The sequence below is a fragment of the Engraulis encrasicolus genome, chromosome 24 (assembly GCF_034702125.1).
Source record: "Engraulis encrasicolus isolate BLACKSEA-1 chromosome 24, IST_EnEncr_1.0, whole genome shotgun sequence".
Lineage (NCBI taxonomy): Eukaryota > Metazoa > Chordata > Actinopteri > Clupeiformes > Engraulidae > Engraulis > Engraulis encrasicolus.
In genome coordinates, this window is record NC_085880.1 from 10,122,177 (window position 1) to 10,134,676 (window position 12,500).

General features: G+C 45.0%; 1 protein-coding gene across 1 annotated transcript in view; it reads left to right on the forward strand.

Moving 5' to 3' along the window:
* srbd1 (S1 RNA binding domain 1) overlaps positions 1 to 12,500 on the forward strand; it is a 128,129-nt gene that overhangs the window by 61,648 nt on the left and 53,981 nt on the right. The window contains exon 16 of the mRNA XM_063191808.1: positions 1,037 to 1,119. Coding sequence (XP_063047878.1) covers positions 1,037 to 1,119 — 83 coding nt within the window. The remainder of the gene's footprint in view (positions 1 to 1,036; positions 1,120 to 12,500) is intronic.

The following is a 12,500-nucleotide window of genomic DNA, read 5'->3' on the forward strand; positions in this document are numbered from 1 at the left end:
ATATTATCTAGTGATGTGTTCTGTGGTACTGGGTTTGCAGCGTGCTGATTTAACAGGGCTTTTATCGACAGTCTGGTGGTGCACTTTGTGGATAATGAGTTTGTGTGTGCGTGCGTCTGTGCGTCTGTGTGTCTGTGTGTTCGTGGTCGTGTGTGTGATCGGGTATGCATTTGTGTGCGCCTTCATTCATGCTTAATCATGAATCTATCCATTTCCTTGTTACTCAGTAATGTTGAGTTGCAACTATTTATTTGCTGTATAAATGTTCCGATGGGTGTACTTTTTGGTAAACAACTGGTGTGTGTATATGTGTGCATGCATGTGTTTTTTTATGAACGTGTGTGTATGTGTGTATGTTATCAATTGTGGGAACCCAGATGCGGGTGAACAAAGCAACGTTCCCGGGACAATAATGTTGATTTGCATAATAAATTAACAAATATATTTCTATTGGTTGAGACAGACGGCTTTTGCCTGAAGGCAACCCCACTGCCCCACCTCATCTAATATGCAGTGTTTCTCTCTCTCTCTCATTCTCTCGTTCTCTCGTTCTCTCTCTCTCTCTCTTTCCCTCTCTCTCTCTCTCCTCCCATCCGTATTCAAGTCATTACTGTTATTGAGGTTATTAAGAGGTGTCAAACTCAATTCATAATAATTCAAGCTGTGTCTGTGGGTTCTGTGAGAATGTTTTTTATTATCCTGTGCAATTCAGATATTAATCTGTGTTGCTCATCATTGGACGGGTTGAATGGGTTCCTATTTCGGGATGTAAAAATGACATACCGCCGGTATGATACTGGTACGTTTACATACATACAATACATTCACTAACCCTGTCTTAGTGCTAAGTGTAGAAGTGTAGGAAGCTTCAAAAACACAGAGCTGGCTTTTCTTTAAAAAAGAAAAAGAAAATAAAATAAAAAACCTAATGTGTGTGCGTGTGCGCGTGTGCGTGTGCGTGTGCGTGTGCGTGTGCGTGTGTGTGTGTGTGTGTGTGTGTGTGTGTGTGTGTGTGTGTGCGCGTTCATGTTCACAGTGTCCATTGGGAGGCGAGTGCAGGACCCGCTGGCAGAGCTGGTGAAAATTGATCCCAAGCACATCGGCATCGGAACTTACCAGGTAGGTCACATGACTACCGCCGAAGCCAGTAGAAAACTAGAAATAGACCTGTTCAGAGTCGACGTCCTCATGAATGTATGCACATCGTTGACTCAAACACACCAGAGATATTGTAAGGATATTACGAGAGACTTTTCTGGGTGGTACTGCACTCTAGGGGGAGTGCACACTCCATTCAGAAAGAACGGGCTGCTGCGCTCAGAGCCGTATCTCGACAGCGACCACTAGGAGAACTGCAGGCATGGGTAAAATCGGGAGTGGTGAGTCTGTATGTAATACTGGGTGACAGTGCAGACACTAAAGAGAGAAAAACTGCCGTTCTGAAGCATGTATGTTGATAAAAAAAATAGAGATTCCGAAAAGTACACTTGTTATGCTATTTTGAGAGGGAAGAGGCTGTTCCAGAAGCATTGGAGATGTTTGTTGTTACAAGACATTAACTACTGACTGGACTGATGACATCGCCAGGAATACCCGTGTCCGTGGTGCCCACTGCTTATCTGAGGTTAGCGCGAGCATCCATTATCTTATTTCGGAAAAAAACACCTGTCGAGTCTCTGTTCAAGTGTGTACGCAGCCAAATTATGTCATACCTGTTTACAAACTCTAAAGGGGTCTGTAGAAACTAGAAAAGTGCTCAGAGACCGCATGCAGCTCCGCCCTCTGGTGGACAAAAACACACGCAAGATACAACGAAGATACAAGTTCAGACGATCACATAACCTCCTTGGCGGAGGTAATGAACAGTCCTTTTTTGCCTGGCTGTACCGAGCTGAGTGGGTACAGTTGCTGCAGACTACCTAGAATGCTGTGCTCCAGCTCCCCCGCAAGGGCGAATCCATGAATAAAAATGGTGGCCACCTGATCAACTATGTTAAAATTATCTTTAGTTTCACACTTTATTACTTTGGTATTGAAATTGAGGTGAAAAGTTAATATTGTATCTAAATATGATGATGCTCAAACTATTTAGAGCGTGTATTACGATTTAGGTATCAGTCAGGCTTACGTTAGTCAACTAGCCTATGTGAGCAAATGCTGCGTGGCAATGTCAAAAATGTAGCTCCAACCAGTACTTCCAGGTAATACGGTTTGTAATTGAAGACCACCACTCAACTAGACACCACACAACACTACACAGCCTGGTTGCACATGGAAAAGGGGCTTAAGTTTCTTTATGCACGTGTTTGTTGGTGTGTATGTCTGGCGTTTTCAAACCTAATCGTAGATTAGCTTTTGACAGTTATAAATAAATTATGAAACATTCTTTCTTCCTTTATTTTCTCTCCTTTGTTATGGTTGAGCTCTTAAACGTATCACCAACTCCTAGCCGTGGAGGATTGCTGTTAGCCGCTGGGGATTGGGAAGTGACACGTTGGATTTATGGTTGAGCTCTATTAGTAGGCTTGCTTTGAAGATCTTTTCTCAGCCTATCGCTCTTCTAAGCCTACTGCCACTGCCAACGACTACTCGCTACTAGCCTTGGCTAGTCACTGTTACTATTTTTGTTGTTGTTGGTTTCTTTTTATGGAGTTTTACAAAATATTATGTCATTTATAATAGTTGGTTCATAGTACTTTACATATTTGGTATCCAATCTTATCTTATTGATGCACTATGTGATAAAGAACAGATCTGAACCTTTCCTAAATTTTCATCGTTGTCACGCTCTCTCTGCTGGTCTCTTTCTGACCCCATCTCAACTTCCCTGGCACCTCTTCTTACAATTTCTCTATGCTTCTCTTCCACCATCTTCCCTTTACCCATTTTCTTTCTTTTCTTCTCTTCTCTTCTCTTCTCTTCTCTTCTCTTCTCTTCTCTTCTCTTCTCTTCTCTTCTCTTCTCTCTCTCTCTCTCTCTCTCTCTCTCTCTCTCTCTTCTCCTCTCCTCTCTTCTCCTCTCCTCTCCTCTCCTCTCCTCTCCTCTCCTCTATTTCAGACGTTCAGCTGTGCTCTTATAACACACGCCTTTGTAACTCTGAGGTACCTCTGTGTGAAAATAAATGCAGATTAGCTTGCTGGAGGAGCAGGTTTATTGCTTTTCTGCGAGGCGGGCAAATAGCTAGACGGGACGGGAAGAGAGAGAGAGAGAGAGAGAGAGAGAGAGAGAGAGAGAGAGAGAGAGAGAGCGAGAGAGAGAGAGCGAGAGAGAGAGAGAGAGAGAGAGAGAGAGAGAGAGAGAGAGAGAGAGAGAGAGAGAGAGTAGCTGTGCTAGTACAGTGTAGTGCACAGCGCAGCCATTCGAGCGCTCTCCACATCAACCAAAACAAACACCACAGCAGCACTTTTTCATCCCAAGCAAGATCCCTCCTTCTCCTCCACCTCTGCCTTCTCCCCCTTCTCCTCCACCTCTCCCTCCTCCACCTCTTCCTTCTCCTCCACCTCTCCCTTCTCCTCCACCTCTCCCTCCTCCTCCTCTTCCACCTCTCCCTTCTCCTCTTCTACCTCTCCCTTCTCCACCTCTTCCACCTCTCCCTTCTCCTCCTCCTACTCCCCCTTCTCTTCCACCTCTCCCTCCTTCTTCTACTCCTTCTTCTACTTCTCCTCCTCCACCTCCCCCTCCACCTCTACCTTCTCAACATTAAAGGCACTACACAACATCAGCCGGCAGAATATTGTGCACCTCAGCACTTTTGGGCATGACATTGCACACTGATTGGATTCATGAGAGAAAAACATATATGACTTTACCGTGGCTCTAACGGTAGGGCACAGGGTTACTACGCCTGCGACCTAGTTCGATTCTGGCCCAAGTGATTTGCCATTCCTTCCCTGTTTCTTTCTCCCCAATCGTTTCCTGTCTCTCTCAACTGTCCTGTCACAAATAAAGAACAAAAAAATCATTATGAACAGAAAAGAAAAAAGTAAAACTCATATATTGGCAAACACTCCATACACAGATGTGTGATGTGATGTGATGTGTTCGTCAAAGGTTCTGTGTTAAAGAACACAGGTGACCTGGACAAACCCCCACCATGTGAATAAAAGTGAAAGCACTTTCACTGCCTTTTTTTGAATAGCCCTCTGTGTCATTCCAGGCTCCTTGATAAACTTTTTAAAATCTCTGTGGTCATCACTATCTAAGATAGCCAGACATATCGCTTACCCCACCGTGCCCAAGTGTTCCACAGGGAGTGTGTGTGTGTGTGTGTGGGTGTGGGTGTGTGTTAGTGTGTGTGTGTGAGAGGCGTATTGAGTTGCAGCTAAAACACACATGGCGAAATGAGAAGGCTGTGCGCTGTGATCAGTCACTGAAGTGTGTGTGTGTGTGTGTGTGTGTGTGTGTGTGTGTGTGTGTGAAGGGAGGGTGGATGTAAAAATAGACCAGAGAGGCGGAATTGAAGTACAGTGAAGTATTGATGCATCCATCGCCAAAACTTTCAAACAAGCTGAGTAATGACAATAAACCACGCACACGCACACGCACACACACACACACATACAAACACATATACAGGCATTTGCCACTCAACATTCAACAGAAATGTGCAATTACATAGCTGTACAGTAAATATGACCAAAGTCAAATATACAACATGCTTGTAGAAACTCTCGTGTATAAATACACAAGATTGGATGAGCACAGCAAGGGAATAGATTGTAGGCAATGTACGGTATCTGTGCACTAGACACACACACACACGGTCACACATGCACACGTACATGTTGTGCACACGCACAAGCACACACACACACACACACACACACACACACACACACACACACATACACCAAATTTGTGATTTTTTGAGCTATCTATTTGTGAGCACAAGAGAGTGTTTGTGTGTGTGTGCATGCCAGTTTTCATGCACGCATGGCACAGTGAATACACACCTTTTCGCAAGTATACACCTCAGTGTGTGTGCGCGTTTGTGCGTGTGTGCATGTGTGTTTCTGCGTGTATGCCTGTTGTGTGTGTACGCGTGCATGTACTGTATGTGTTTGCGTGCACGCACGGGTGTGTGTTTGTGACTGTGTGTCTGTGCGTGCGTGTGTATATGTGCGCGTGTGTATGTGTGCGTGCGTGTGCGTTTGTGCGTGTGTGTGCGTGCGTGTATGCGTGTATGCGTGTGTGTGTGTGTGTGTGTGTGTGTGTGTGTGTGTGTGTGTGTGTGTGTGTGTGTGTGTGTGTGTGTGTGTGTGTGTGTGTCGTCTGCTCTGCTGTGCTCTGCTGTCTTCTCTGCTTTGTGAGCTGGCCTTCTGTCAGCCTCTGTAACCCAAAGCAGATGTTCCCTCTGGCCTCTCAATAAGTACCAGCCCAAAGGCCATCCCATGGGTGCTCTCTCACACACACACACACACACACACACACACACACACACACACACACACACACACACACACACACACACACACACACACACACACACACACACACACACACAATCCTATTCTCTCTCTCTCTTTCTTTCTCTATCTGTCGGACTCTCTCTCTCTCTCTCTCTCTCTCTCTCTCTCTCTCTCTCTCTCTCTCTCTCTCTCTCTCTCTCTCTTAATTGTTATCCTTCTGCTTTCTATAATCCCTTGGTGTCTGTTGGTTCTGCACTCAATCATTATATTTCATTTGCAAGCGGCCGTACACACACACACACACACACACACACACACACACACACACACACACACACACACACACACACACACACACACTTACACACACACACACACACACACACACACACACACACACACACACACACGCACACACACACACACACACGCGCAGATGTAGACACATCACTGTGTCACACGCTATCCAATGGCCATAAACAGCTCCTCTTGGCCTGATGTAGAGATTTGTGGTGCTCTTATACCTGCTGCCCTAAAGTTAAAAGTTCTTTGGATTAAAAACAGGCACACACTCACACATGTACGCACGTGCACACACACACACACACACACACACACACACACACACACACACACACACACACACACACACACACACACACACACACACACACACACACACACACACACACACAGACAAAATATAGTACACAGCCAGATGACGCTGGAGGATTCCACCCGCATTGGTCCAGAGACCCACCCCTCCTAATGGCTGCTGCTCGACAGGACAGAAGTCACAACTGCGGCCCCCCCTTCTCCAGCCTCAACCCCAGCCCCGTCTCCATCCCCATCTCCAGCCCCAGCCCCGTCTCCATCCCCTTGCCTCACCTACCCTCCGCTCCCCTCTACTGCGCTGTGCTCCCCTCGTCTGTCAACATGGAGGGTTTATTTACCCTTTCACATGATCTGAGGGCAGAGGGTGGGAGTTGAGGTGGTGGGGGGGCGGGGAGTGCAAGAAGAGTTGGTGGGGGGCGGGGGTCATCCAGCTTAGACACGCTGAGTGAAGCGAGTGACCTGTGTGTGTTTGTGTGTGTGTATGTGTCTGTATGTGAGTGTTTATGTCTCTGAATTTGTCTGGTTGTTAATATACGCGTGTCAATTTGGGCATGTATTTGTGTTCTTTGTATGTTTGTGGTTTTTGTGTTTGAGACAGACAGCACTTAAAGCATGCTTTCTCTCTCTCTCTCTCTCTCTCTCTCTCTCTCTCTCTCTCTCTCTCTCTCTCTCTCTCTCTCTCTCTCTCTCTCTCTCTCTCTCTCTCTCTCTCTCTCTCTCTCTCTCTCTCTCTCTCTCCCTCCCTTCCTCTCTATCTCTGTCTCTTTCCCTCCTTATGCATCTGTCATTTTTCCTTTTTTTCCCCATTGATAATAACAACATGCGCATTTGTGTCCTAGCTTTGGCATACCGTCTGCGTACAAGCGAGTGGCATGACGTCGCACCTGGACGCTGGCCACAGAGATCTGTAGGAAGAGCGGTAGTAGATAGTTAGCACCTGCTGCTCTGCCTCATCATGTCATGAAACCCTGCTATGCTAGGTAGTTTAACAGGCACGCCGGAGCTTCCTGCCCCCGAGGGCTCCTGCTCTGACCCCCATGTTATACATCCTTGCTCCTATGTCGGCGGCTTTAACACTTCTCGAAAGGGAAGAAGGGCCTATTCCTCGTGTGTGTGTGTGTGCATGTGTGTGTACGTGTGTGTGTGTGTGTCTGTGTCTGCGCGCGTGTGTGTGTGTGTGTGTGTGTGTGTGTGTGTGTGTGTGTGTGTGTGTGTGTGTGTGTGTGTGTGTGTGTGTGTGTGTGTGTGTGTGTGTGTGTGTGTGTGTGTGTGTGTGTTATACTTCCTTATCCTTACTCCTATGTTGGCGGTTCTGAAGGGAAGAAGGTCCTATTCCTGTTTGTGTCTGTATCTGTGTCTCTGTCTGTTGATGTTATACATGCTTGCTCTTATTATTATGCATGTCTGTGGCTTTAACACTTCTATAAAGTAGAAGGGCCTACTCCAGACGATAGATATGGAGTAGACAGTCCATGAGTTTCTTCTGGGGTCAGAATCCTGGGACAGCCATGCCCGTTTTACGGACTAGGAGATTAGGAGAATGATTGTTCAATGGGAAAGTCATGCTCATTTAGGAGGCCACATCTGATCACACTTTTTGTTTTGCATTGGTGACACATGCAACACTTTACCTTGGTTCACCGTATTGAAAATCTTTTTCTATTCCTCTGAGGAAGAAGCCAAAGACCTTTGCTGTCGCTATACTACAAAGACTAGTGGGATGTGGTGGAATTGGTGCATAGCAGGGCTTAACACTAACACCCTCCAGGTAGCCAAATGCGGGTGAAAGTCGGCGTTGGCTAGTAGATACCGAAGGTTCACTAGCCATTCTGGCGGGTCCCTTACTATTCTGAATGATGAGGCACCGCATTTTGTAGTTTTTTTCTTCGGACCGTCTTTGCTACAAAAGCAATACAATGCGATTTCACGAGCCTACAATACCCATGAAGCACCTGTGTCACGTGTCACCTGTGTCTCACGCAAGCCAGGAATCTGATAGAGCTAGTCTTGCGAAGAGAAGTGACAGCGAGCTACCGGGACATCAGCGTGCGTTTGGAAATGCCACTGGAAACCTTCACGTGAAAATAAAGTAGCGAAGTTCATCTCAACTGACCTGTTTTGCGATCTGTCATTATTACAATACTTAGTAGTAGTGGACATTAAAATGACCAAAGCGAGAGGAAAACACGTCAGTCTGTCTTGCTCTTGTGAAAGTCTCAAGACTGATTAGCGCAGTGATAAGACAAGGACACATGCGGCATTAATAATGTTTGGTTTAAATTATTTTCTGATTTGCCTGTAGGCCTATGTCTTCATACCTTAATATTCCTCCATGTTTCTTGTGCTGTTGTTCCCGACTGTCAACCCGTTCTCAAAAAACGCACAGTAGTAGCCTTCCAGACTGCACAAAAGCATCCCATTGCATGTCCCTTCGCAGGTGCCCGTCTCGCCTTGCGCCCGTTTGTATTTTAAACAACTCACTATGAAACGGAATGAAAGGAAGTCGTAGCCCCTTCTGTAGTTCCCGCATCTGTGTGTGCTTTCTAGTGGATACTTTTATAAGCAAATATTCCAGAAGAGGTTATTCCACATCCATGACCGAGGACAGGCGAACTTGGCAATGACTTTACACTATCTACTTTGCGCATCAATTTGGACGGCGACCTCCACAGATAGGCCTATATGATATGAAGAAGTCCCTCCAGATTAAAGAAGAAAATATTCTGCTCTCGTGTAGCTTACATTTGTGCCCTTCCACAACACTGTGCTTGGTGTTTCTGCATGGTAAATATAGCCTACTATAGGCTATGCCATTCCTCAGATCAGTAAATCTGTTCTTTGCATAGCATGCATGCATGGACCAGTTAATAGGCCTAACAATTCTAATTATTAGGCCCTATAGCATATTATATTATACTGTATTATATTATATTATATTATATTATATTATATTATATTATATTATATTATATTATATTATATTATATTATATTATATTATATTAAATTATACTATCATACTTTACATTATTAGGGCCTAAAGCCTATTATATAATTCATTAAAGCTGCTATGATGGTTAAGAAAATGATGGCTAGTGAAAAGGCCCAATGGCTAGTGAGTCAGGAAAACCACTAGCCAAAATGGCTGGTAAGCGAAAAAGTTAGTGTCAAGCACTGGTGCATAGATACAAGTAGACCTTCAATAACAATTAAGAAATGTATTCAATAAGTATGTAGGCATTGTAGGCTTAAATGTTTGCCGTTTAAGCCTACGCCATCCTAGCTTAATGTAATATAATGTAATGTAATGTGTTATATAGTGTCATGTAATGTAATTTAGTGTAATGTAAGGCTGCTGTAGCCTTTTTCTTACCCGTTTCAAAATGGCTACTGCTGATAGAAGGGTCTGCCAGCCGCTCGTCTGGGCACTGGGCGCTTTGCTCCAGTACCTGAGTCCGGAGGCAGCACCGCACCTACCAGCCAAACCAAATAGCCAAGTGACCTGCCGACCGAACCGAGCACATATAACGCCTCTCTTTCACACAAACACACACACACACACACACACACACACACACACACACACACACACACACACACACACACACACACACACACACACACACACACACACACACACACACACACACACACACACACACACACACACACACACACACCACTGATTGACACGTCTGATGAAGTCAGGGAAATTACGGGATGAGGTGTCGAGAAATAAAGCTTGCTTTAAAAAAAAGAGAGAGGGCAGAGGGGAGGTGAAGAAAAAGAAAGTCAAAAGGATTGAGCGAGGAGAGAGAGGCAAGAGTTGGAAAATGAAAAGCTTTAACCCAGATCAGATTGGAAGCTAGAACAAGGTCCACCCAGAAAACGAGTGTTTTCCTTACAAACATGGTGGCTAGATAAGAAATTAAGAAGCTTTCGCTGAAATGTTTTGGAGCCGTCCAGCTTCTTCTGAAGGAATGTATAAGGCGCCTGTGTGTGTGCGCGCGTGCGTCCTCGCACGTTTGAGTGAAGGCTTGTGGTCCACTTATTTTTTTATTATTATTACCATGCAACACTGAATTCTGTATTCCTGATGTTCTAGATGACTTTCCAGAACTTTCCATGCTTGAGCTGTGAGTGCTGTGCGAGCAGCGTTTATGGGCGCCATGCTTTTTCAAGTCCCGCTGTGTGTTTGTTTTAGCCTTCTGCTGTCTGCAGTTAATGAATTATGGCTGATAAAGTAACATTGCGGTTTCCAGGGAGTTTCTGTCTGCGTCTGTGAAGTATGACGGCGCTTTGGTAAAAGGGCTTGGAAAGGGCTCAGCGCTCGCTGTACTGCCCTCGAGGCAAAAAGGTGTTAAGATTTAATCAATTAGAGCAAACCGGGGCTAGATCTCGTTTAGTTTAAAGAACAGAAAAATTATCCTGCCCAGCCTTGACCTTGTTTGTTTGTGTTCTCTCTCTCTCTCTCTCTCTCTCTCTCTCTCTCTCTCTCTCTCTCTCTCTCTCTCTCTCTCTCTCTCTCTCTCTCTCTCTCTCTCTCTCTGTCCATATATACGCTCACATACACTCTTTACATGGTGCTCAGATATAGCTCAGGGATATTCTCAATTATCGTTTAATGTACTAGCATTCCTCCAATATATCAAGTTTTTATTTAAGCAATATGACCCGAGTGGGAGGGATGATGTGCACTGACATCCTCCCTGGTGTGGTTCGGCCATAGGCATGAAGCCGAAGGCTGAGTGCCGTCGGCAATCACACCAGGGAGGATGTCAGTGCACATCATCCCGACCACGAGGGTCATATTGCTTTTATACAATAGTTCAATTGCCAACAAAATACCAGAATAAATGTTCGAATTCATGTTTAGTAGTTACCTTAATCATACTTTGTTTACCTGCTCCGCTAAGCAAAGTAGTTCCGAAGTTGATTGTATGGTTGCTATGCAATGACGAGCTGACAGCGCCAGCGCGTAAAGTTCCATGAAATGCTGTGAAGTGCATTTCTGTGTGGACTGCGACTGGGCTTCGCTTAGCCTACTGAAATGATGCATGATAAATGAATACACTGTGCAACTTCAACATTTTAGTTAGATGCCTAGGCCTACTTTTAAGCCTTTTGGCCGACATTGATTTTCACGTTTTTGTGGACCACAAAACTTGCTGATAGCTGCGTAAAGACACACCTCGTCTTTCCCTCTCCAGTGCCGCATGAGATCCGAGCGCTGTTTTCACACGCACAACCACACAAAACAATCCCTTGTAGGCCTATGATATCCCGATGTCTGCTTTAGGCTACTGCAGGCTACAACTTTGCTACTGAAACACTTTCATAGGCAAACGTCTGATGTGGGTGCGAACCCGAGATGGGTTCACGGTTTCCCTCCCAATAAACTAAAAGGCAACTCATTCCAGTTCCAAGCGGCCATCATTTTAAATTGCATGGCACACGGTATCTTCCTTCCAGATGCCCACTTTGTAGGCTACTATTAGCCTAATTGATTTGCACGTGGTGGATGGCAAGATAGCCTAGGCAGTGTTTCCCACAGAAATGTTGGAAAACTATGGGGGCAGCCGGGTTTTGGGGGGGGGGGGGGGGCGGGGGTTTTGGGGGGGGGGGGTGTTGTATTCGCAGCGTAAATGCTAAACGGCAAACAATGACTACAGTATGACATTGGCGCATGGAGAAACTGTAGGCCTGGCCCTATATTTCAGCCATTTATATTTTGAGAAATAAGGCTACATAAGATTTTACCCATGACTTGTGTAGTACATTGTCATTGTCAAAAAATGCAGCACAGTGAATAATTTCTGTTTACAACACAGTTTCATTCGTCCCTCATGCAGGGGTCTAGGTAATGAAAACAATAATAAAACAAAATCGGAGCAGAGATAAGAATTTAAGAGCACTGTGAAATTGTTAACGCATAGACAAAAAGGGTCTTAGAGGGTAGGCTATGCCTTTTCCCCCACACATATCTGTAGGCCTAGGCGTACACATTCTACATGAGGGGTGCTGGTCACAGGGCCAGTTTTTTCCAAATTCCTCCCATTAAAAGGGCTGAACAACATATTACACATGTATGTCTATATTCACATTCATTACACATTAATTTCTATATGCAGCCCGATGTCTCCTCTGCTGTGTCAATGAAGGCCTGTCACCAAACTCATTACAACTGTAAAACAAAGCCTGAGGAGTGTTAGTAAACTCATCCCAACTGTCCCTTCTCTGAAGGTTTTTTTATATTGCTCCCAAACCCAAGTTAACTACAACAACTTGACTAGGCTTTTGATCCCTCTGTCTTTCAAGCACTTGTGGTTTTCTCTATAGGATGTATTTACCCCTGGAGGAAAATGCGAAGGAAATCGTAATTCAAATCGTGTTTAACAAAAACGGATATCGTTAAAAAAAACTAAAAAAAAGTGCGCCCAACTTAGTCCAGCATAGAACAATGGAATAGAATGATGGT